The sequence below is a fragment of the Choloepus didactylus genome, chromosome 2 (genome assembly GCF_015220235.1).
Source record: "Choloepus didactylus isolate mChoDid1 chromosome 2, mChoDid1.pri, whole genome shotgun sequence".
NCBI lineage: Eukaryota > Metazoa > Chordata > Mammalia > Pilosa > Megalonychidae > Choloepus > Choloepus didactylus.
Window position 1 is genome coordinate 231,557,584 of NC_051308.1, and position 26,271 is coordinate 231,583,854.

Here is a 26,271-nt window from a genome sequence, read left to right on the forward strand (position 1 = left end):
ATGGGGCTCCAGGCCAGGCAGGTCTGCTCCCTGCCCCTCCTGCTGCAGGCCCTGTCTAAGGTGGCTGAGAACTCGGACTTCCAACTGGCTGGGGATTACTTCCTGGGTGGCCTCTTCACTCTATGCCAACAGGAAGGGCTTCATCCACCACAACTACCTGCAGGTGCCCAAGTGCAGGGAGTGCCTCTCCAGTGTGAGGCTGGGAGTGATGGCAGGGACAAGGTGGGAAGGCAAGGCTGGCCCTCTAGTCGGAAGAGAAAACAGAATACTCCTCCTGACTCATTGCCACACCCCCATCCTGGGATCTGCTCCACTGGCCCCCAGGGAGGCCCCCCAGAGTCCATGTCACCCAAATCATTGGCATTTGTGTTCTAAAACATGGAGACATTGGGTACCCCAGTGTCAGCTCTCTTCGTAGAGTTACAGGATGTCAGAACCTAGAGGAGTCTTAGCAATCATCAAAACCACCCCCAGGAGAGGATCTAAGATGGCAGCACAGAGAGGAGTGGAAGCTAAGTAGTCCCCCTGGAACAACTGAAAAAAAAAAACAAAAAAACAGAAACAACTAGTAAATAATCTGGAATAACTGCAGGGGGACAAATGTGACTGTCCACTCATCATACACTAACATGAATTGGGAGGAATGCCCGAGATCACAGCATAAAATCTGTAAGTAAAAACTGTGGATCCAAGTCGGGAGAACCCTACCCGCACACCCGAGCTGCAAAGCATCGTGGTGCCAGAGAGAAGCTCTCTCCCAGCAAGCGAATATAGCTCAGCTGAGATCCAACTGGGGTTTTAACTAGTGAGTGTGAACTGCTCATTACGAGGTACGAATCCCCAACAAGCAGACAGAGGCTTTGGGTGACGACTGACCTCGGAGAGCTGGAGGGTCGCTGTGGACTAGCTCTGAAGGGGATTTTCTGTTTCTTTTTCAGCTCAGTGGAGAACACCTCAGCCATTTTCAGTTCCCAGTGCTGTGACCCAGACCAGGGTGGAGATAGCACAGGCAGAGAGAGACCATTGAAATGCTAATGACCTCCCCCTAGGGGGTCTATCTTCTCTAAGAGGAAGGGGGTGGAGCCCAGCTCTACTACCTGCCTTCCGTTCTGAACCAGACCCCAGAGCCTGGGGGAAAACAGCCATGGGCCACACCTCCTTACACCAGTCTAGAATTATAGGCTAACAGGTGCCACCTGCTGGGCAGAAAAGTACAGCGACCTGAGACCTCATAGGGTGTACCAATTTTCTAAGACACAACTTCAGCAAAACCAGATACTGAATATTTCTTCCTTCTGGGACCTGAGCCCGTTCTGGTCTGGGGAGGCCTGATTGGGGTAACCAAGGAAACCATGCCTAGACAAGAGAAAACTACAACCTACACCAAGAAAAATGAAGTTATGGCCCAGTCAGAGGAACAATCTTACACTTCAACTGTGATACAGGAATTGAAACAACTAATAATAAGTCAATTCAAAAAGTTTAGGGAAGATATGGCAAAAGAGCTGAACCGTATAATGAAAACACAGGAAGTGCATAAGGTAGAAATTGAAAGTTTGGAAAACCAACTGGCAGAATCTATGGAAATGAAAGGCACAACACAAGAGATGAAAGACACACTGGAAACATACAACAGCAGATCTCAAGATGCAGAAGAAAACACTCAGGAATTGGAGAACAAGGCACCTGAAAGCCTACACACAAAAGAACAGATAGAGAAAAGAATGGAAAAATATGAGTGATGTCTCTAGGAACTTAAAGACAAAATGAAAAGCAAGAATTTATGTGTCATTTGTGTCCCAGAGGAAGAGAAGGGAAAAGGGGCAGAAGCAATAATAGAGGAAATAATCAATGAAAATTTCCCGTCTCTTATGAAAGACATAAAATTACAGATCCAAGAAGCGCAGTGTACCCCAAACAGAATAGATCTGAATAAGCCTATGCCAAGACACTTAATCAGATTATCAAACATGAAAGACAAAGAGAGAATCCTGAAAGCACCAAGAGAAAAGCGATCTATCACATACAAAGGAAGTTTGATAAGACTGTGTGTGGATTTCTCAATAGAAACCATGGAGGCAAGAAGGAAGTGGGGTGATATATTTAAGATACTGAAAGAGAAAAACCACCAACCAAGAATCCTATATCCAGCAAAACTATCCTACAGATATGAGGGAGAGCTTAAAATATTCTCTGACAAACAGACAATGACAGAGTTTGTGAACAAGATACCTGCTCTACAGGAAACACTAAAGGAAGCACTGCAGACAGAAAGGAAAAGACAGGAGTGAGAGGTTTGGAAAACAATTTTGGGAGATAGTAGCACAGCAATGTAAGTACACTCAACACTGATGACTGTGAGTATGGTTGAAAGAGGAAGGCTGGGACCATGTGGGACACCAGAACAAAAGACAAAGGGTAAAGACTGGGAGTGTGTAACTCAGGGAAAACTTGGGTGCTCAACGATTGTAATAAAAGGTACAAATATGTTTTTACATGAGGTAGAACAAATGAATGTCAACATTGCAAGGTGTTACAAATAGGATTGGAGGGAAATACAATCAAGGCAAACTGGAGACTAGAATTAACAGAAACATTGTATTATGCTTCCTTTAATGTAACAAAGGCAATATACCAAAGCCAAATGCATATGGGGGGTGGGGAATAGGGGAAGGGTATGGGACTCCTGGCATTGGTGATGTTGTCTGACTCTTTATTATACTTTAGGTTAATGCTATCTTTCCTTTTATTGCTTTCTGGCTATCAAGTTTTTTTTTATGTGTTTGTTTTTCTCTCTTTCTCTTTTCTTTTTCTTTTGTCTCTCTGCCTTCTTTGACTCCTCCTCCATCTTTGTGGAGGAAATGGAGATGTCCTTCTATAGAGAGTGGCGATGTGCTCAATACTTAAATACATGATTATATGGAGAACAAATGATTGTCTACTTAGGATGGAATGTATAGTGTGTGAATAAAACCATCTTAAAAGAAAGGGGTTGATGAAGAAATCTTGAGGGCACTATATTGAGTGAAATAAGACAGACATATAAAGGCAAATATTGCAGGGTCTCACTGATATGAACTAATTATAATATGTAAACTCACAGACATGAAATATAAGTTACTAGATATAGAAATGAGGCTAAAAAATGGGGAGCGTTTGCTTATTATGAGCAGAATGTTCAACTAGGCTGAACTTAAATGTTTGGAAATAGACAGGAGTGATGGTAGCATGTTGTGAGAATAACTAACAGTGCTGAAAGCTGTGTGAAGGTGGTGGAAAGGGGAAGCTCAGAGTCATGCATGTCACGAGAAGGAAAGTTGGAGGTTAAAAGATGGAAATGTATGAAACAGTGAATCTTGTGGTGGACAATGTCCTTGATTAACTATACAAATATTAGAAATCTCTCCCATGAACTAAAACAAATGTATGACACTATAACTAGAAGTTAATGATAGAGAGGCATATAGAGAAAAAATATATACCTATTGCAAACTATATACAACAGTTAGTAGTATTTTAACATTCTTTCATCAACAGTAACAGATGTACTATACCAAAACCATGAATCAATAATGGAGGGGGGCTTGGTTAGGGTACGTGAGGATCTGAGTTTCCTTTTTTTTTAAACGTCTTTATTTCTTTTCTGGAGTGGTGAAAATGTTCTAAAAATTGAAAAAAAAATTAATTGTGTTGATGGATGCACAGCTGTATGGTGGTGCCGTGGGCAATTGATTGTACACTTTGGATCTTTGGGTAGTTGTGTGGTATCTGAATAATCTCAATTAAAAAACAAATAAGTAAATTTTGCCATTAAAAAAAAAAAACAAAAAAACAAAACCACCCCCAGCCCTTTTGGCAACGGGGATGCTCCCAGTGGGTCGACTTTGAAGCCCAGACCAGAAACTGGGTGCCTTTGAGAGGCAGAATGTGGTTTTTCTGTAGCAAATCTCCTGTCTCCATTCTGTTTGGTTCCCGATTGGAGAGGAAGTTTTGCATTATCCGAGGGCTGTGGTTGGGTGGATAGAGGTGCTTCCAGGACTGGAGGGGATTTCTCCTGGCCCCCTGGGAGCTCCATGGTAACATCTCCTGGAGGCTGGGTGCTGGTGCCAAACGTGCTGTTGTCAGGGATGCTCTAACGCCTGTGATGATGGTAGGCGTGATGTTGAGGCAGTGACCGTGGTGCTAGGGATAATGCTGAGAAGAGTAACACTAGCAATGATGAAAATGGTGACGAATACGGTGGTGGTGGCTGGTTTTGGTGTTGGTGTTGATTGTGGTGAAGGCGATGGTCGTGATGGTCGTGGTGATGATGGTGATTGTGATTTTGTTGATGGTGCTGAAAATCACCAAGCTCTAGGTCTGGCACCTGATGGGCGCTACAGACACATTATCATCATCATGGTCCTCCTTGTTAGCACCATTATTATTATGTTAAGCATGAGCCAAGGGCCGGGCACACCGTTAGGTGCTCAGTACGTGTTCCTGGATGCTTCCGAGTCCCGGGCCATTGATCCCATCTTGCACAAACTCACCGAGCTGGGGCTCCCACCTGGAGGGTGACCATCCCAGGCTTCAGTGAGTTCTGCGTGTGCCCTGCCCAGGCTGGGCTGCCTGCACCCAGCAGGGCCAGCCCGCAGCCCACCTGCAACCAGGAGGGTGACCCCAGCCTGGACACCACTGAGTCCTTCAACACCATTCTTGTGTGGTCTGCATCGTTCACTTGGCCATCTATGCCGTGGCCCACGCCCTGCACAGCTTCCTCAGCTGCAGCAAGACCACCTGCTCCAAGGGGGTGGTCTCCTTCCTGCAGTGAGGGTCCAGCCTGCGGAAACCCGCTGCTCTTCAGAGCAGGCCCGGACTCCCTGGTTGCCATGGGGATGAAGGTGCCCCTCTGCCCTGCTGCAGCCCGTCCTCCCTTGGTGGTTCTAGGTTAACGGATGTGAGAAGACAGGAGAGCCTCCCCCCTTACCTCTGTCCCTTACTGATAGAACCCAAAGTCTTGGTGTCAAAACAAAATTCCTTTTTTATTAATTTAATCATCACAATCCAAAATAGTTCAGTCTTTAGAGATTCAGGTGAAATTCGCTTGAAACCGTTATGGTTTCTCCTGGGCTTCGGGCCTGGGGTTGAGCTGTTTCCATCCAACTCTTTAAGGCCTGGCTTCAGGTTTCTGCATCTTCTCCTTGCCTGAGCTCAGTAACCCAGTTGACTCAGATCTGGAATTTAATTTTTTTTCTTGATTTATACCCCCACCCACACACACACATTGAGGATCTAGGGAAGCAGAGGAGACTTGTAGCAGAGACATACACTGTATGCTTCAAGAGTAGACATCTCTCTTCCTAATCAGTTCCTTGGCTTTTTTCAGTCTGCACCAGCCCCACACACGATAGCTCAGCTGCTCCCCAAACCTTTGCCCATGACCCCTCTATATTCTTCCCCCTCCACCCTTTTTCTATATCTCCCCACTCCCCAAATACCTGCTCACTTTTGTAACAGTGATTGAGTTAACTCTGAAAAAACAAAACAAAACAAAACAAAAAAACTCTCTCTCTTTTCCACCCTTCCTCTATCTATATCTCACCATCCCATAACCACCGAACCTAATCTTGCAACCTTAAGAACTTAACTTAGAAAAACACAAGCACAGTTATTCTTTACAAAGATTCTGGCTCCAGATGGTAAAATACTATATTTTGCTATGTAACCTGCTACATGAATAGAATCACAATCACCACAGGAGCGACACTGTTTCTGGAGTGCCTTTTAGGCACCGCAAGCTCAGGATGCATCGCATCTAGCATGTGGCTGTTCTACAAGGTTAATAATCTATGACTGGGGAAGCTGCAGGACTGCGGTTTGAAGTGACTGGCCCATGATCGCTGAGCAGTAGGCGGCAGAGCGTGGCTTTTGGTTTTCTACAGCTGTTGGAACAGAGTGCCAGAAATGAGGTGATCTGAAACCGCAGAAATTTGTCTCACAGTTCTGGAGACCGGAAGTCTGAAATCGGGGTGTCGGAAGGCCCGGCTCCTTCTGAAACCCGTGGGAGAATCCTCCCTGGCCACTCTGGCTGCTGGTAGTTTGCCGGCCATCACTGGCACCCCTTGGCTTGTGGCTGCAGCGCGTCACCTCTGCCCTGTTGGCGCACAGTCCTGGTCTGCCTCTTTTCCTTTTCTCATGAGGACACCAGCCATAGTGGGTCAAGAGCCCAGCCCAGCCCAGCACAGTGTGGCCTCATCTCACCGAATTCCATCTGCAAGTCCCCATTTCCGAACCAGGCCATGTTCTGAGGTCCTGGGGTTGGGACTTCAGCAGATCTTTTTCAGTTCAGCCCACAGCTGCTTTGAGCCCAGAACGGGCTGTGTCTTTCCCACTTCACCCTCCTATGCCTGGCAGGAGCTGTGATGGAAGGTGTCTGCCCCCTCTTCTCTCCCAGCAGCCAAGGCCAGAGGGCACCAATCATAGCAACCAGGATATCCAATCCCATTTACTGAGCACCTACTGTGTGCCAGGCCCTGGTTGGCGCCATGGGAGAATCAGAGCTGAATCTGACAGGACCCCACCCTAGGGGGAGGCAAGGACAGCCAGTAAGAGAAGCTGAGCGGGGTGGGAAGTCAGAATTAGGGGCATGCAGAGGGGGCAGGAGGCATCACTGTGTTGGGAGGGTGTCAGGGAAAGTGAAGTTTAAGCAGAGGGGTGGGGGCAGGCGCTGGACACCCCCAGAGGAGACTGGCAGAGTGAGCGCCTGGCTGTATGGCCAAAGAGTGGGGTCAAGGGCACTGCAGGGGAGCTAGAGTCCATCAAGAACTGGATAAAAGAGATGGGGCTTTGATCTGGAGGCAGTGGGGGGCCACAGAAAGTCCCCGGCAGAGCACCAAGATGATGTTTTGAGACAACCCAACAAGCCAGTTTGGGGTTGGGGTGGATGGATGACTGGAGAGAGGTGAGGCAGGGAGCCCAGCCACACAGGCCTCTGCTGACATAGCAGTGTCAGCAGATTAGAAAACGTCGCCCCTCTGTGCAGACACAAGACGCCCTTTACTCCAGGGGGACACAGCCCTGCACTGAGCACATGGCTTGGTGAACCGAGAGTGGGCTGGCCTCCAGCTGCCCTCCCCAGTGCCCTAACTGGACCCTCCCTGCCAAAACAGCACGTGGCACCCTTACCCCACCCCCAATGCTGGGTCACATCACTTTGTTCCTGTTTGCTTTTGTCACAGCATTTATCCCAAGTTGTTCTGACTGAGTTTATTTGCTTTTATATTTGTTTTCTATTCCCTTCTTCCTCCTTTCTCCCCAGTGCAAGTCCATCAAAGCAGGAAACTTGTTGATCCTATTCACCACTGTTTCCCAAGCTGCCAGCACTGGATCGAGCTCAGAGTTGGCCCTCAGTGAATATGGATTGAAAGAGCGAAAGAAAAAAAGAAAGAAAGAATGAACGAATAATGGGCACTTACTTTTGCCCTGCTCTGTACATGAATTACCCTTCATCCTCAAATCCCCTGTGAATAGACACTATTACTGCACTGTTGCTCTCCCACACACGAAGAAACTGAGGTTCAAAAGCAGTGGCAGCCACCCACCCAGAGGCCAGGCTGAGACTCGACCCCATGCCATCTGAGTCCTTTGGGAAGCTTTTGCAATGGCCCCAGGGGCAGGGGGTGGTGGCACAGTGGGGCAGGGGTGGTGGGGATGGAGAGGGGAGGTAGACGAGGTCCAGAGGGGGTGATCATCAGAGGATGTGCTGCCTAGCGGTGGTGGGGTTAGACTAGGGGGAGGCTGGGTAAATTCAGACTGGCAAATTTGAGGGGCCTGTGGCCATCCAAGTGAAAATGCTGAGCAGGTTATTGGAATCATAGAGGGTCAAAGATGTGAGGACTTTTTTGAATCTTCTGGTCAAATTGCCCTTATTTTACCAAAGGTGGGGAATGGGTCCCTAAAAGGGATCATCCAGCAGCTGCTGTAGAGCAGGCCCATAGCCAGGTGCATTTGCAACTGCTCCCCATCTTCATACTTCCTCCCACATCTTTCTCTCCACCTCTGTCCATCCCTCGGGCATCTCAGATCCAGCCCTTCTGTCCATAGGTTAGGATGTGCCTGGTTCCAGAATCAGAGCTCGCAGTCACTGCCTCTCAAGCTGCGACATTGTTGAAGATTTATCATCCCCATTTCGTGGGTATGGAAACCGAGGCTAGTGGAATGGAGATGCTCTTTGAGGTCTGGTCCAGCCTCTGATGCCAGCCCTGTTTCCCTTCTCTCTGGCCCTTCCAGCTACTTTGGGACATCTGGAAGGCCAAGGTCACCCTCCTAGGTCACCCTCCTAGGCCAAGGTCACCCTCCTAGGCCACCCTCCTAGGTCACCAGATCTTCTTCAACCAGCCAGGGGACCTGCCAATGGGCCTGGAGATCATCCAGTTGCAATGGGACCTAACCCAGAACCCTTTCTGGAGCATTGCCGTCCACCACCCCTCACACCAGCAGCTGAAGGCCATCTGCCCCACCTGGCCATCCCTCAGAGGGGTGTGAGCAGTCAGGGCCTAGGAGCTGGGTATTGGGTCTCAGGCTGGGGTGGTAAGGGCCCTTTTGGCCAAGGAGGGCACCCAGAGGCTCATTATTGATACCTAGTGGATCTCTGTATGTAGATGTATTGTCTGGGGTCCTGTCCCTTCCCCATTGACTGAGGACAGTGGAAGTTCAGGGCTTTTCAACTCCCTGGACACAGGGTCTCAGGGGTCTCTGGTAGGTAACATTTACTGAACACGTCTGCCAGGCCCCATGCTAAGAAACTCCGATCCTCATATTAACCCTGTGGGATGGATGGTGCTGTTCTCCCCAGTTTTTTTTTTTTTGTTTTTTTTTTGGCTTTTATAAAGGGGGTTTATTTGGTTACAAAGTTACAGTCTTGAGGCCATAAAGTGTCCAAGGTAAGCCATCAACAATCAGGTACCTTCACTAGAGGATGGCCAATGGTGTCCGGAAAACCTCTGTTAGCTGGGAAGGCACGTGGCTGGTGTCTGCTACAGAGTTCTGGTTTCAAAATGGCTTTCTCCCAGGACGTTCCTCTCTAGGCTGCAGTTCCTCAAAAACATCACTCTTAGTTGCTCCTGGGGTGTTTTTCCTCTCTTAGCTTCTCCAGAGCAAAAGTCTGCTTTCAACAGCCATCTTCAAACTGTCCCTCATCTGCAGCTCCTCTCTTCTCAGTTGCTTTGCATTCTTCAAAGTGTCCCTCTTGGCTGTAGCAAGCCCAGTCCTGTCTGAGCTTATATAGTGCTCCAGTAAACTAATCAAGGCCCATGCTGAATGGGTGGGGCCACTTCTCCATGGAAATTATCCAATCAGAGTTATCATCTAAAGTTGGGTGGGGCACATTTCCATGGAAACAACCTAATCCAAACATTCCAACTTAATCCCTACTAATATGTCTGTCCCCACAAGATTACATCAAAGAATATGGCTTTTTCTGGGGGACATAATATATACAAACTCTCCCCAGTTTTTGGAGTAGGAAACTGAAGGCACAGAAGGTTGCAAGGCCTGTCTACAGCTTGCCCATGGCGGAGGGTCTTGGTACATAGCAGTCAGGCTCCATCCTGCCATTGAATACTCATGCTTTTGGTACAGTAGCAATGCCTTTAACTGTGTCTGACATCTGTCCATCTAGGGAGTCTTTGTTTTGCCCTCTTTTAGATAATAAACCAGAATTCTGCTGGAGTGGCAGTGGGATAGAGATCCAGCCTTGTGGAGTGGGGAAGGTGATCTAGGGATCTAAAATCTGAGGCTTCACCGCTCTCCTTTGATAACTACCCCTACACCCACACCCACACAAACACATATACTTCACCCCCAGTTCCAGACGTACCTGGTGCTTCTAGTGCCTCAGCTAATTGGGGGTTTTGTGTGCAAGTTGCATTGGTGTCTTAGCCTGGTTTCCCCCAGGAAGCAGAGCCTGAGACAAGGGTTATGTGCAGAGAGTTTATTTCAGGATGTGATCCCAGGAATCAGAAGTGGGAGACTGGGGAGAGTGCAAGAGGGAATTTGGCAGAGTCAGTACCAGGGTATGTTCTCAAGTTGGACACTGCTGTGAGCAATTGGAGCTCCATCTTACCAGGACTTCTGAGATGCCACCTTAGAATTGTCCCCCAAGGAAGGAAAGAGGGTTGCATTTGGGCATAAAGAGTACTTACTGCTTCCTGTTCACCACATCTAGTAAGTATGATGCCATTAATATAGTGGAACAGCTGATGTTCTGCAGAATGTCCAGATGATTGAGTTCTGCGTGGACTACACTATGATAGAGAGCAGAAGATAGCTCTGGAATAAGATAGTAATTGTTATTGATTCGAGGTCTTTCTTCTTTTTTTATATTGCTGTTTATAGCTGTAAATTTCCCTCTCAGCATTCTTTTGCTATAACTCATAATTCTTGGTATCTTGTGTTTGTGTTTCAATTATTCCCAAGTATTTTCCAATTTCCCTTGTGATTACTTCTTTGACTCAATGTTATTTAGGAGTATGTTGTTTTATTTTCACATATTTATGAACTCCTCATATTTATGAACTTCAGTCTGTCACTGATTTCTAATTTCATTCCATTGTGGTCAGAGCATGTGCCTGGTATGATTTCAATCCTTTTACTTTTTCTTTTTTAATTTTAAAATTTTTCATTTATTGAGATTGTTCACATACCATACAATTATCCAAAGATCCAAAGTGTACAATCAATCAATTGCCTCTGGTACCATCATACAGCTGTGCATCCATCACCGCAATTAATTTTTTTTTCAATTTTTAGAACATTTTCATCACTCCAGAAAAGAAATACATACCAAAAAAAAGGAAACTCAAATCCTCCCATACCCCTAACTACCTCTCCTCCATTGTTGACTCATACTATTGGTATAGTACATTTGTGACTGTTGATGAAAGAACATTAAAATACTACTAACTGTAATCAGTTTGCAATAGGTTTATTTTTCCCTATATGCCCCTCTATTATTTTTTTTTTAAGTTTTATAGTCATCTTATTTGATTTCACAAAACAGTGGCCATGTTATAAATTTTAAAGATGCGGATATTGTTGCACTATTCTCACCATACCTAGGTTGCAGAGTAAATCTGAATACAGATCAATATTTCCCCTTCTTCCTCATTTGTGTATTTACAAACATGCCTACTCATAACCCTTGCTATTCAAATTATTTTTATCTGAACAAAGGAACTAAAAGCATTGAGACAATTTTATTTTATTTATAGGAATTCTCACTGTAAACTACACAAGCTTAAGGATCAGAGAGCAAATAGATTTTTTTTTTTTGCCAAACCCTCTATCTGAACTCAGAAGCTAAAATGGTTCAGTATTTTCCATTAACTGTGCAATAAATAGCAAATCTTGGGTCCACAATTAATGTTCTTTTGTTTCAGTGTATGAAATAGAAGTTAATAATTGCCACTTAAATTTAGAGGTTCAATGACTCTCTCCATAAGTAGACATTTTCACCAACACTGCTCCCTATATGCCTTTGCTCTATATATCCCATGCCTATCTCCAGACAATGGCATCTGATCTACACCAACCAATAAAACATAATTGAGTATACACATTTTTCAATGGTCTCAAAAAGTATAAGAGTATTCATTTGGATTTTCAAAAGAAGTCTATATTTTCAGACTTTAATTTAATAGTTTTTAATTATTGTTAGTCTAATTTCTGTTTTATCAATTAGGAAACTAAGAGTCATCTTACAAGTGAGATGACCACATTTACAATCAGCAAGTCAGAAAAGTGATGCAAGTATCTTCATCTTCTGACTTCTAATGTTTCAGAAAGAATGCCATACCATAAACCTGAGTTATCCATTTGAAATAGAGTGAAAGAAATGGTAGCATGGAATAGGATGTGATACGAAATATGTTTTCTCCTTCATAATGTCACCACTCTGCAATGTCTGTTTATTACTCTCTGAAATATGGAATTAAAAATAATTTAATAGAGGGTTGTGTCTTATGATGACTATGATGATAATAAAGCCAAACTTATATTCAGTGGTCACTATATGGCTTAAAAAATGCATCTTCATCTAGTATTACAGAACCTTTCTACATATCTCTCTCTCCTTTCTTTGTTTCTTTTTTGGTAGGGCTCCCTTTAGTATCTCAAGTAGGGCAGCTCTTTTATTAGCAAAGTCTCTCAGCATTTGTTTGTCTGTGGAAAATTTAAGCTCTCACTCAAATTTGAAGGAGAGCTTTGCTGAATAAAGAATTCTTGGTTGGCAGTTTTTTTCTCTCAGCATTTTGAATATGTCATGCCACTGCCTTGTCACCTCCATGGTGGCTACAGAGCAGTCACTACTTAGTCTTATGTTGTTTCCTTTGTATGTGGTGAATTGCTTTTCTCTTGCTGCTTTCAGAACTTGCTCCTTCTCTTCAGTATTTGACAGTCTGATTAGAATATGTCTCGGAGTGGGTTTATTTGGAGTTATTCTATTTGGAGTTCACTGGGTATTTATGCTTTGTGTATTTATATTGTGTAGAAGGTTTGGGAAGTTTTCCCCAACAATTTATTTGAAAACTCTTTCTAGACTTTTACCCTTCTTTTCCCCTTCTGGGACACCAATGAATCTTATATTTGGATGTTTTATTTTATCTATCATATCCCTGAGGTCCATTTCAATCTTTTTGATCTTTTTCCCCATTCTTTCTTTTGTTCTTTCATTTTCTGTTTTGTCACACTCCAGGTCACTGATTTGTTGTTCAGCTTCCTCTAGTCTTGTACTATGAGTATCCAGTATCTTTTTAATTTGGTCAACAGTTTCTTTTATTTCCTTAAGATCATCTATTTTTTTATTTACTCTTGTAATTTCTTCTTTATGCTCTTCTAGGCTCTTCTTCATGTCTTTTACATCCTGTACCATGCTCTTCTTCATGTCCTTTATATCCTGTGCCATGGTCTCATTGTTTATCTTTAGTTCTTTGATTAATCGCTCCAAGTACTGCATCTCCTCTGATCTTTTGATTTGGGTGTTTGGGTTTGGGTTATCCATAGCGTCTGTTTTTTTCGTATGCTTTAAAATTTTCTGTTGTTTTTGGCCTCTTGGCATTTCCTTAACTTAATAGGATTCTTTTAGGATATATATGCTAATTCAAACACTTCCCTCTAATTTGTCAGGTCTACAGCTTGGTGGAGTACACTTTCTCTAACTAACCAGCAGGTGGCATCTGCAAGTCACCTATTCCCCTCAAGTCAATTTCCCCAACTTTGTCTTTGTGGTTTGTGGGGATCTGATTCTTGTGGGGTCCAATTGATGCACCAGTTTTGTGTGTGTAGTTGGTGCTGTCTGCTCTGAATGTGGGGCATTGTCTGAGTGGTTAGGGAGCGAGGACAGCTTTAACAATCAAACCTCCCAGGTGTTCCTGGAGATTTAAGGCTGTTCCGAGAGTCTAAACATTCAGTTCAGTCTTGCCACAGATTGTCTCTGCCACTGACCCACAAGACCTTGGTATTGGCAGATGGTCCCTGGGATTTCCAAGTGGGTCCCTCTTCCAAGCTGTGCTCTTCTAGGGCCTCTGCTGAAAGAAGGCTGTGCTATGTCACAAGTGTGCGCCATCCCTCAAGGGAAGTTCTGGGCAGCAGGGCCATGTAGAGGCGTTCCCAGACTGCTGAAAGGATGGCTGAATGGGGCGTGTTAATTTTCCCCTTTTTGCACCGCTCTGCCTTCCTAGCTCTGGGACAATTAGCCGTGGGTGTGCGAAAGGCTATTGTCCATGCCACATATTGTAGCATGTGCGCATGTTGCTGGAAGCACTTCCCATCGCACTGGGTTTTTTTGGTGCAGCTCTGCGCTGTGGTGCTGGTGCCGGGCAAGAGCGTTCCCAGCCTGCCGGGAAGATGGCTGTAAGGGGCATGCTTTTTTTCCCCTTTTGGCTCACCTCTGCCTGCCTCACTCTGAGACAGTTAGCAGCGGGTGTGCAAAAGGCTATCATCCACTCCAGATACTGAAGTGTACTCATAGGTTGTGGAGATGCTGTTCCTGCCACACTTCCCTGTGCGGTTCTCACTGCCATATCCACAGCCACTTTTGGGTTTTTAAAAAAGAGCTAGTCTGACTCCAAATGCCAACCCATGGTTTCCCCACACTGCAATGTGACTGCTGGATATTTAGCAGCCCTACTCAGTTGTTTCAGAATGCAAACTCCCAGTTTTACCAAATGCATGGTCCCTGTGGATTTAGCAGAACTTGTCCAGCTGGTGCATTGCTGGAACTGGTGTTCTGGGTCACTTTCTGGATTTTATCTAGTATTTTTCATGGAGATGTTTTTTTGCCCTATCTCTCCTAACCGCCATCTTCCAGAAGTCTGGATCCACAGTTTTTACTTAGAGATTTTATGCTGTGATCTCGGGCATTCCTCCCAGTTCAGGGTGGTGTATGATGAATGGACGGTCACGTTTGTCCCCCCGCAGTTATTCCAGCTTATTTACTAGTTGTTTCTGTTTTTTTTAGTTGTCCCATGGGGACTACTTGGCTTCCACTCCTCTCTATGCCGCCATCTGAGATCCTCCCTCAATCCTTCTACATTTATTGAGACTTATTTTATGGCCTAACATATGGCCTGCCCTGGAGAAAGTTTCATGTTTCACCTGCACTTGAGAAGAATGTGTATTATCAGCTGTTGGATAGAGTGTTCTATAGAAGTCTGTTGGGTCTAGTTGATTTTTGAGGTTATTCAAGTCCTCTATTTTCTTGTGTAGTTGTTCTACCCATTATTGAAAGTAGGATACTGAAGTCTCCAACTATTATTGTTGAACTGTCTGTTTTTCCATTCAATTATGGCAGTTTTTGTGTCATGTATTTTGGAGCCCTGTTGTTAAGTTCATACATCTTTATAGCAATTACATCTTCTTGATTGATTGACCCTTATATAATTATAAAATGTTTTCCTTTTTCTCTAGTAAAATTTTTGTCTTGAAGTTATTTTGTCTGATATTAGTCTAGTCACTCCAGCTCTTTTTTGGTTATTGTTTATGTGGGGTATCTTTTTCCAACCTTTACTTTGAACCTATTTGTGTCTTGTCTCTAAAGTGTGTCTCTTCTGGTCAGCATGTAATTGGATCATGTTTTTAAAATCCATTCTGCCAATCTGCCTTTTAATTGGAGTGTTTAATCCATATACATTTAACATAATTACTGATATTGTAGGAGTTATGTCTGCCATTTTGATATTTGTTTTCCGTATGTCTTATGCCCTTTTTTTGCTCCTTTATTCCTCCATTACTGCCCTAGTTTGTGTTAAATAGATGGTTTTAATTCCTTTGTCTTTTCTTTTACTAGGTTTTGAGTTATTTTCTGAGTGGTTGCCCTGGGAATTACAGTTAACCTCTTAACTGACAGCAATCTGGTTCAGGTCAATACCAGCTTAACTTCAATAGTATTCAAAAATTTTGCTACTATGTCATTCCATTCCTCCCCTCCTCCTTTGTGCTTTATTGGCATAGAAATCACATCTTTTTACTTTGTATACCAATCAACACAAATCTATAACTATTGTTTACACAGTTGTCTTTTTAATCAGATGGGAGAAAAAAGCTACAAACAAAAATACATTTACACAGTCTTTTATATTTACTTATATATTTACCTTTCATGATACTCGTTACTTCTTCATATGGATTTGAGTTTTTGTCTAGTGTCTTTTCATTTCAGTCTGAAGGACTCCTTTTAATATTTCTTGTAGAGCAGATTTGCTAGCCAAAAATTCTCTCTGTTAAAAAAAAATCACAGAATATCTTAATTTCCTCTGTATTTTTGAAGGATAGCTTTGCTGGATAAAGAACTTCATGTTGATAGTTTTTTCTTTCAGCACTTTGAATATGACACCCCACTGCCTTCTGGCCTCTATGGTTTCTGATAAGAAATCAGCTATTAATCTTATTGAGGATCACTTGTATGTGAAATGTTGCTTCTCTCTTGCTATTTTCAAGATTCTGTCTTTTATATTGGCTTTCAACAGTTTGATTATGATGTGTGTTGGTGTGACTCTCTTTGAGTTTACCCTACTTGGAGTTTGTTGAGCTCCTTGGATGGTAGATTAATGTTTTTCAACAAACTGGGATGTTTGGGACCACTTTGTCTTCAAATATTCTCTCTCTCTCTCTCTCTCTCTCTCTCTCTCTCTCTCTCTCTCTCTCTCCCTCTCCCCCTCCCCTCCCTACCCTCTACCTCTTTTCCTTTTAGGATTTCCATTATGCATACGTTGGTATGCTTGTGGTGTCTGACAGGTCTGAGGATCTGGTCATTTTTCTTCATTCATTTTTCTTTCTGTTCCTCAGACTGGTTAATTTCAATGGACCTGTCTTTGAGTTTGCTGATTCTTTCTTTCACATGCTCACATGTGCTATTGGGCTCCTCTAGTGAATTTTTCTTTTTAATTATTTTGCTTTTCAACTCCGGAATTTCTATTTATCTTTGAAAATTTTTATCTCTTTATTGATACTCTCTCCTTGGTAAGAGATCATTCTCATGCTTCCCTTTAGTTCTTTAGACATAGTTTCCTTTAGTTCTTTGAACATATTTAAAATAGCTGATCTAAAGTCTTTGCTAATAAGTCTATCATCTAGCCTTCCTCAGGGACAGTTTCCATTAATTGTTTTTTCCTTTGTATGGGTATACAGAGGGGCTCTGTATGCATGTCAGGGGATACCTTCAACATTCAGCCAGGTGGCTGGTAATTCTGCCTTAGCCTTCACTTTCTGATTGTGCAGAGCCACAAGATCAGCCAGAGGTGAGAGCTTAGGACCTTCTCAGATTTTTCCTGATCATGTGTTGAGCCCTGAGCATGCACACAGCTCTGTGCATTCACATGGCCTTCTAGATTCCCAGGAACATGTTGGAGCTGTTCAAAGACCCTTTAGTATCTTATTTCCCAGATTTTCTTTTTTTTTTAACATATGAAAATTGAATTTTATTTTTACTTCAGACCCTTTTACATTCTTAAAATTAATAATGGCCTCTAATATTCTTTTGTAAATTTAACATAGCTTCTATATACCAAGACATGTCATCTGCAAAAAAAAGTCTCATTTTTTCCTAAGTTTTCTGCTTTTTCTTTCCACTCTGACTTATTATGATACATAAGTCCACAATTGTATCTATACATAATGGAAGTTATGAGAAAAGATAACTTTTTATTGGTCTTTATTTAGGGTAAAACAATAAGTCTTTTGATATTTCATAAAATATAAGGTATATTGATGAGGACAGAAATACTTCTACTGTCCCCAATTTTAGTAGGAAAGAATTCAGCACACTTTTCAAATTATGAAATTAGCTGAAGAGTTTTATATATGCATGTTCCAGATCATAATTTTTCCAAAATTAATGTCAAGGACTGGATTCCCACATCTGGACTATCATAATAGCATTGCCTATGGGTCCTGCATATTTTGGAACTACATCTTTGATTATTTCAGTGTGTTCTGACTGATACTCCCTAATGGGCCATTGGTGAGGGGCAGTGGGAATTATCTGGATGTCTGTTTGACTCAATGAACTAGTGCAAGACCCTTTCATCCACTGATAAATATTGTTATTGAGATGAAGTACTGTTCTCTCTAAGATCAAAAAACAAAGCAAGCATATCTGTTCCTACCCTTCGTATATTTAATCACTGCTTAAAATATTCATCACTGATCAATTAGAGGCAACCCCAGAAGCATATTCATTTACCCTAGAAGACTCCAAAACCATAGACTTTACATTCTATCCCCACACCAGTAGCATTTCCAACACTGCTGTCCATTACTCAGCCACCAAATATCCAATAATTTACCCAATCCCCTCAAACACTACCCCTCACAGACACAATAACTCATGATCTCAACCTCCCAAATTTTGGAATAAATGATTTTCCAACTTTATATTAAATACATTCTCCATCACAAAATTTCTGGATCTCCCCCAAGGAGTATTATCCTCCTCCTCAAGACTTTTCCCTCTTACATCATGTTTTTATGACTTTCCCATCTTATTTCATGTTTTTGTGGTTATTCTTAAAGTAGGTATTTTTTAGCACACTAAGGCTTGCTTTTCACTGAATGACAGGGCACAGTAATTAGAGACTTAGTGTTCATTGCTATGTAGTCCACTTATTTTGCTTAAAGGATAAATTACAAATTAAAGCATTCCTTCATTGAGTACACAGAATTCCTCACATGTAATTTCTCTGGCTTGCTTATCAGTTAGAGTGATAGATAAGGACTCTCCACTTCCATTAGATTTTTGAGTTCTATCATATATCAGACCATCCACTAAGGGCCTTGCTACATAGATGACATTGGTACAGATTCTCTCCTGTATGAATTTCCTTATGTTAATTGAAAGAGTATGGCTAGCTAATGGCACTACCGTATAGATTACAAACAATACTTCTTAAGTCCTTGAGTTCTCTGCTGTGTTTAAAGGTTAAAGCTGTGTCTGAATTCTCTTCCATATTCAAATTTTGTGTAGCATGAGTTCTCTCATTTCATCTAAGGTCAGAATAATGATGGAAAGTTTTCCCAAATTGATGACACTCATACAGTTTCATTCAAGTTTGAATAATTTCATGTTGTCTAAATTTAGAAAAATTAAGGTTTTCCTATGTAGATTACATTCTTATGGCTTCTGTCCACTGTGTGTTCTCTCAAGTTGCCTGAGGGCAAAACTTTGAGTGAAAGATTTCCCACATAGATGACATTCATAGGGTTTCTCTCCAGTGTGAGTTCTCTCATGTTGTTTAAGACCAGAATATTGACTGTAGGCTTTCCCACATACGTGACATTCATAGGATTTCTCTCCAGAGTGGGTTCTCCCATGTTGTCTGAGATGACAATATTGACTGAAGGCTCTCCCACATAGATGGCATTCATGAGGTTTCTCTCCTGTGTGAGTTTTCTCATGTCATCTAAGATCAAAATATCAACTGAAGGCTTTCCCACAAACATGACATTTATGGTATTTGTCTCCAGTGTGAGCTCTCTCATGTTCTCTTAGGTTAGAACAACAAATGAAGACTTTCCCACAGGTATGGCATTCATAGGGTTTCTCTCCAGTGTGTGTTCTTTCATGTTGTCTAAGATAAGAATATTGACTGAAGGTTTTCCCACAGGTATGGCATTCATAGGGTTTCTCTTCAGTGTGTATTCTTTCATGTCATGTGAGATGATAATATTGACTGAAGGCTTTCTCATATAGATGGCATTTATCGGTTTTCTCAACAGTGTGTGATCTTTCATGTCACCTAAGACCAGAGTATTGACTGAAGGCTTTCTCACATAGATGACGTTCATGGGGTTTCTCCCCAGTGTGAATCTCCTCATGTTGTCTAAGTTGAAAAAAACTAATGAAAGTTTTCCCACATGGAAGGCATTCATATGGTTTATCTCCAGTTTCAGTTCCCTTGTATTGTCTGTGGCTAGAGCTTCTAATAAAGGCTTTAGCACTTCAAGGACATTCATGTGATTTACTTCTAGTGAGAATCTGTTTAAGTTGATTAAAAGATAACTGGTCACTGAGGTCTTTTCCAAATTATTTGCTTTAATATGGTTTCTTTCTCATGGGAATTAATGCATGTAGAGTCACCGTGGATCTGAGAGTTGAATCTTCTTGCAAGTAATTACATTGAAAGGAATTCTTCTGAGTATGAGATATCTGCAATGATATGATGTTAGATTTATCTTTCCTGCAGGTAAGTTGCATTAATGTCATTTCTTGCTTTTTACTGTCATTTATCCTGCCTGGACTCTGTTTTAGGAGAAATCCCATTCCTTCTCTCCACACTTCCTCTCCTTGTGCCAACTGGGAAAGCACATCTGTTGTGCAGACTTAACATCTGAGACAAGATGATTGATATTCTCCAGCATCACTTTTCTGAACAGCTTTCTTTGGGAAGTGTCTAGCAATGCCCACTCTTCCTGGGTGAAGTCTACAGCTACATCTTTGAAGGTCATTAACTCCTGTGCAACCAGTTGTCAATAGCTCAGCTGACAACAGTCTATCTCTGGATTATCACTGGTATCCAAGGGCCGGTGCTGTCAAAGCACTCCTGCTCCACACCCCCTACCCCTACATCGCAGGGCCATGTGGGCCCAGGCTGGTCCGCATATGGATCGCCATACCTTCTGGGGGACCCTCTGCACCACTGGTCAAGCAAGTAACCCTCCTCGCCAGTTGAGGGGAGGCTCACGGGAACGGCAGACTCAGATTGGAGAGCTAGAGTTGCCATCACCAACTTGTGGCCATTGCAGCCACTTTGCATGGCCCCAGGCTGCTCCCAGATTTTCTTTCAAAGCTTTTTTGGTTAGTCTATTGCTTTCTCCAACTGTTATCTACTGCCTTAGGCAGATGTGTAAACAATTCCTTCTAAATATTTTTGACAAATGCCTCTGGGGAAAAGACTTTTCACATTGGGCGATCTCTTGAGTCAGGTCAAATAAATACAGACTTGCAAATGGTGTTCTTCAGGGAACCACCAGACAGGTCAAATGATGACAATGAGGAATGAGTTTCTGAAGACATGCCAACTCTGTTCTGCCTCCTCTGGTAGCTGCCAGGCTGCCAGTTTTCACTTTGATTGTTGGCTGTTGGTTTCAAGGCTACAGGACAGGAAGGAGGAGGATAGTAACAAGCAAGTTAAAATGCTATAAATCTTACTGTCTTACTGAGATCCAGCCACTTTTTCTTGAGTAAATAATCTCCCCCGTGGCTGCAAGCATTTGGTTAATTTCCAGAGTTCTGAAAAAGTTGATTCTGACCACCCCCCCCCCCTTTTTTGGTCAATTTTCTTGTTGCTTTTATGGTGAAGAGGATTTTCAGGGGTCATTGCTCTGCTATTTTCACTGACACCATCTCCCAAAATGGCAAATGTGTACTATCATCCCTCTCATGTAAATGTGAACTGTTTTTAATACTTATTATTGGGAGTTGAAAAGAATGCATTCACCAGATCAATAGCCACACACAAGTGCAAGAGATTATGTCATTCTGTTCTGGTAGAGATAGCTAATGATTGTATGGTTGTGGTGTCTGGTAAGTCTGAGGGTCTGGTCATTTATCTTCACTCTTTTTTCTTTCTCATCCAACCCAGCAGCCACTTGGTAAAGTTAGTGGTGGTTCACCTCATCTGCCAGACCTCCTCTGGTTTTAGCAGGAACCATTCAGGTGAATTCAATGGGAATATGATGGAGGTGACCACTCCTGCGTCTTTTAGATCTTTGGTGGTAGTGCTTATCCTTGCAATTCCCCCCAGGATGATCGACTGTCTTGGCCTCGGTGGAGTGCAGTTTCATGGCCCTTCACTGGCCCTTCCTACCATAAAACTCTTATTCCATAAACTCAGGAAACCAGTGTGTTTGCCAGTTGATTGGTGTATTCATCCTGAAAGTGCCCTCAGAAATCTGGACAAAAACCAGAGATGAGTCCACAGACCCATGGAGCTATTGTAAGAAGTACTTGGGCCAAGACTCCACTTATGACCTGGCCTTCATGAGCTGCCCTCTAACCAGGAGACTGCTGATGTAGTGTCAACTCAGACCCTGTGCTGGATGTCTCAACGGATCTAGGTATTTTCCTTTCCCCAGTGTACAGTTACTCTTGATAAATGGCTCTTTTGCTGTGGCATTCCAGCTTCCTCAAGGAGACCCAGCTCCCCTTCAGTCAAAGGACTCTCGGTCTGTCAACTGGTTAAATCTGCAGATTAGGTGAGGGATCACAATTTTCCACTGTGACAGCTGATATTAGCTCATATGCATCAGTTGTCCATTAATTTTGTTTATAAAAGTCAAGTAACACCCTAGGTGTCTATCTCACTACACAGCTACATAATTAAATTCTGAGTTTGACTTTCATCACAGTCTGCCCCACCACTGCAGGAGGGAAGGCTCTCTCAACACCAACACAGATGCCTTCTCATTTTCAGAGTGTGCCTTGAGTTAATTGTTGGATGGGCTGTACCCAATGTTTTCTTTTTTCAAGGTTTATAAAACAGTTAACAAAAACCAACTAATTCCACAATCCTTATAAGTATCACTGCCTGAATACTATTCAAATGCCAGTTCCCCTTGAGCCTCATCCCTGTCCACCATGGGTGACAGTCTTAGCAATTGTGATGCTACTGTATGCCAGGTGATATCGTACTCCATTTACCATAAGCGGTGATGTCCCCAGGACCACTCCCAGTACCAACTATCCTAACCCAGCTTCTCCCTGTAAGGCAGAGCCTGAGACACAGAAGTTTGTAAGCAGGTAGTTTATTCTGGGAAGTGATGCTTTGGGACGGGAGTAGGAGCTGAGGAGAGTGAAGCAGGGAAGGAGGGAAAGACATTGCAGGGTGCATCCTTGAGTTAGTGCTATGTGCAATCGAAGTTCAGTCTGTTGGAATTTCTGAGATCCATGCAGAATGTACCTCAGAATTGTCTGCCTGGCTGCACTCCCACACTGGTGGTGGAGTGTTAATACCCTCACATGTGAAGATCACATATGTGTGTTCTGGGTGGATTCTTTAAGTGTTCCACGTTACAGTATCAAACAAGCCCGGGGGCAGAGAATGAGGGGTATGTGGTTGAAGGCAGATGCTGGTAGGTTGCACCTACATGGATTTGTTCTTATATCAAAGTGTGGAGTAAAATATGGGCCACTGAGAGAGAAGGCAGGACATAAGAAGTGTCTAGTACAGTTGATTCTTTGCTTTTCCTCCTAAACACTTGGGGTTTAGCTTTTTCAGAGCTGTTGTCATTCACCACACATCCATCTACTTTCCAGCTTCCAAAATTTTATTGCTGTTGACTTACTATCTGTTTTCTATATTCTTATGGGTTTAGTCTTTGAAAATATCTCCCATTGCTATCATTTTAGTGGGGCTTTGGGAGTGTACTGGTTTGTATATATTATGTCCCACAGAAAAAGCTATGTTCTTTGATGCAGTCTTGTGGGGGCAGACGTATTAGTGTTGATTAGGTTGGAACCTTTGGATTAGGTTGTTTCCATGGAGATGTGACCCACCCAACTGTAGGTGATAACTGATTAGATAATTACCATGGAGGTGCGGTCCTGCCCATTCAGCATGGGCCTTGATTAGTTTACTAGAGCACTATATAAGAGCTCAGAGAGAAGGCACTTGCTGCTGCAACTTACAGAGACATTTTGAAGATAGCCATTGAAAGGAGAGTTTTGCTGATGCTTTGGAGGTATTAGCCCAGAGTTTGCCCCAAGAAGCTGACACAGAGACATTTTGAAGATTGCTGTTGAAAGCTGACACCGTTTTGAAACGCACCCTGGTAGCAAGTGGACGCCAGCCACGTGCCTTCTCAGCTAACAGAGGTTTTCCAGTTGCCAATGGCCTTTCTCCAGTGAAGGTACCAGATTGTTGATGCCTTACCTTGGACCTGTATGGCCTTAAGACTGTAAATTTGTAACCAAATAAACCCCCTTTATAAAAGCCGATCCATTTCTGGTGTTTTGCAAAAGGGCAGCATTAGCAAACTTGAACAGGGAGGGAGCAAAAAAGATGAGTGTTCAATCTGCCATCCCAAGGTAGAAGTCCCCAACCTCTCTTGAACGCCCTCCAACGAGGCTATTACCACGCTACTGTTCTGAAGTTGCTTTTGTCAAGGTCACCAATGTCTCCACATTGCCAAAACAATGGTCATCATCAAGGTCAACCTGTGAACAGTATTTGACACAGCTGATCACTTCCTCTTTTTGGAAACAGTATCTTTACTAGGATTCTGGCCACTCTCTCTCTGTCTCAATTTTCCTGTATCCATGACTGCCCTTCTAAGTCTCCGTTCTTGGTTCCCCCTCATCTGCCTAACCATTAAACACTGGAGAGTTCCAGGGCTCGGTCACTGGACTTGTTCTCTTCTCTGTCTACATGGATTTAAATACCATCTGTATGTTTACAACCCCTAAATTTGTATCTTCAGACTGGCTTTCTCCCCTGAACTTCAATTCATCCACCTGCCAATTCAAACCTGCTCCCCCAAACCTTTCCCACCTCAGGAAAGACACCATCCTTCAAGTTGTACTGGCCAAAAACATTGGTGTTGTCCTTGCCTCCTTTCTCCTTCAGGCTCCTCATCCAATCCAGCAGCCAACTCTGTCTGGTCTACCGCCAAAATTCATCCAGAATCTGATCACTTCTCACCTCCTCCATCGCTACCTCTTTAGGGGGATCCACCATCAGTTCTCACCTCCTGCCTAGTCTCCTGCTTCTCACCCTGCTCCTCCTGTCTGTACTAAGCACAGAAAATAGGGCAATCTTGTTAGTGAAGTCAGATTCTGTCACTCCCCTGCTCAGAATCTTCCAGTAGCTTTCATTTCATTCCAAGCAGAAGCCAAAGTATTTTGACTCTACCTCCTCGAATGGATCTACCATTCTCCCTCTGCTCATTCTGCTCAAGCCACATGTGGGCTCCTTGCTGTCCCTCAACTCTGCCAAGTCTCCCCCACTTCGGGGCCTTTGCATTCGCTGTCCCCTCTGCCCAGAACAGCTTCACGACTTGCTCCTTCATAGCCTTCAGGTGTGGTGACTTCAGATGACTCCAGGGTCATCTGCTCTATGGAGTCATCCCCCCAACCCCATCATTTCCCACGCCCTTTCAGACCTTATTTTTTGCCCGTCATATTACATATTTATGTTTGTTGCCCCTCTTCTCCTATAAAAATATTAATTTCGTGAGAGCAGGGACTTTGTCTCTTTTGGTTCACGGCTATATTATCAGGACTTGGCATCAGTATGTGAGCAATAGCTTTTCACTGCATCATTCCAATTTTACTATTGTGCCATTGAAGCAAACACGACCCAGTAACTTTGAATGAATGACTATCAGGACAAGAGTTCAAGGGTTAGATGTAGGATTAATTTGATTACTTAGGGACTATGAAGAGATGAGTTTGGAAGGGAGGAGAGGATATATGGGCAGAGAGGGGTGGGATGAGGTCAGGAAAAGCTAGCAGTGTGTGCATGGGTGCAGGTGCGTGAGTTGTGTGCATGTGTATGTGCATGTGTGTATGTGTGTGTTTGCTGGTGTGCTGAATATGCGTGCAGTCACATGGGGGGCAAGTGAGACCACGGAGGACCTGGAAAGCTTGGTGGGGGATCAGACTTTTAATTTTGGCAGATGGGGAGTCCCTAAGGTTCTTCCCTGAAGACATTTCAGGGAGGAGAGCAAGACTTCTGGAAAGGTCCTCTGACAGCCGTGTGCAAGAGACTAGAGGACAGAACATGAAGGCGGGAAACCTCTGAGAGACAAGAAGAGAGGGGCTCTGGGACCAAGCGGTCCTACCATGGCTGCCCTGGTCTGGGCCTTTGGCCCTTCTTATGGGAACTCTTGAAATACCCTCCTAGTGGGCACGCCTCCTCCATGCTGAGTACTCTTCCAGGATCTGGAAATATTGCAGTCAACACAATGGACATGGTCACTGCCTACCTGAAAATTCCCTGACCTCCATAAAGGCTATGTTAATTAGGATTCTTGGTTGCAGTTAACAGAAAGTGATGTAAACAAAATGTTAATTTACTGCCTCAAGTAATTAAAAACTCTGGGGAAGACTGTGAGGCTTCAGGCAAGGATGGATCCAGGGTCTCACTCTCTCCATCTCTCAGTTCCTTTCCTGGGCATGTTCTCCCCTCTGGAGACAAGTGGTTACCCACAGCCCCAGGGTTGCACCTGATCCTCTCAGAAACCTCAGAAAGTCTCGTCCTCAAGGGTTGGGTGCTGTTACTAGAGGCAGGTGGAGGAAGTCTTTGGCAGGTAAAGCTAAGGGGGTCCCTACGAAGGCCCAGCTCTAATGGCGACTTCCTTTCCCCCTTGCCCAGGCAGGGGCCAGACTCCCTTGAACTTCCTACCAGTTGGGGAGAACAGGAGGGTCCACAGAATGGAGAAAAGAGGGCTCAGGTCTACTTGTCCTCCTTCCTCCAGGCCCCCTTGACCACAGTTCCAAGGATGTCAGGCTGGGTAGAGGAAGCAGCCTCCATCCCTGCTGCTTCAAGGGCCACAACTGCCTCCCTGGCCCCTTCCTACAGCTACAACTCACAGGCCCGGTGCCCGCCCTACCCTGACTTACCCCTGGGGTCTTCCTCATGGGATGGAAGTGTCCAAAGGCCAGGGACCATGCCTGATTCCTCGTGTATCTCCCCCAAACCTGGTGTGCCAGTTTGAATGTATTATGTTCCCCCAAACGCCATTATCTTTGATGTAAGCTTGTGTGGGCAGACCTATAAGTGTTAATTAGATTGTAAT

At 43.6% G+C, this 26,271-nt stretch overlaps 1 protein-coding gene across 1 annotated transcript in view; it reads left to right on the top strand.

Moving 5' to 3' along the window:
• The window catches only part of TAS1R2 (taste 1 receptor member 2), a 29,947-nt gene continuing 3,676 nt past the window's right edge, over window positions 1-26,271 (top strand). Inside the window, 8 exon segments of the mRNA XM_037810415.1 lie at window positions 1-122; window positions 124-191; window positions 4,466-4,534; window positions 4,537-4,698; window positions 4,701-4,809; window positions 4,930-4,939; window positions 8,242-8,311; window positions 8,357-8,520. Of these exon segments, the coding sequence (XP_037666343.1) occupies window positions 1-122; window positions 124-191; window positions 4,466-4,534; window positions 4,537-4,698; window positions 4,701-4,809; window positions 4,930-4,939; window positions 8,242-8,311; window positions 8,357-8,520 (774 nt within the window).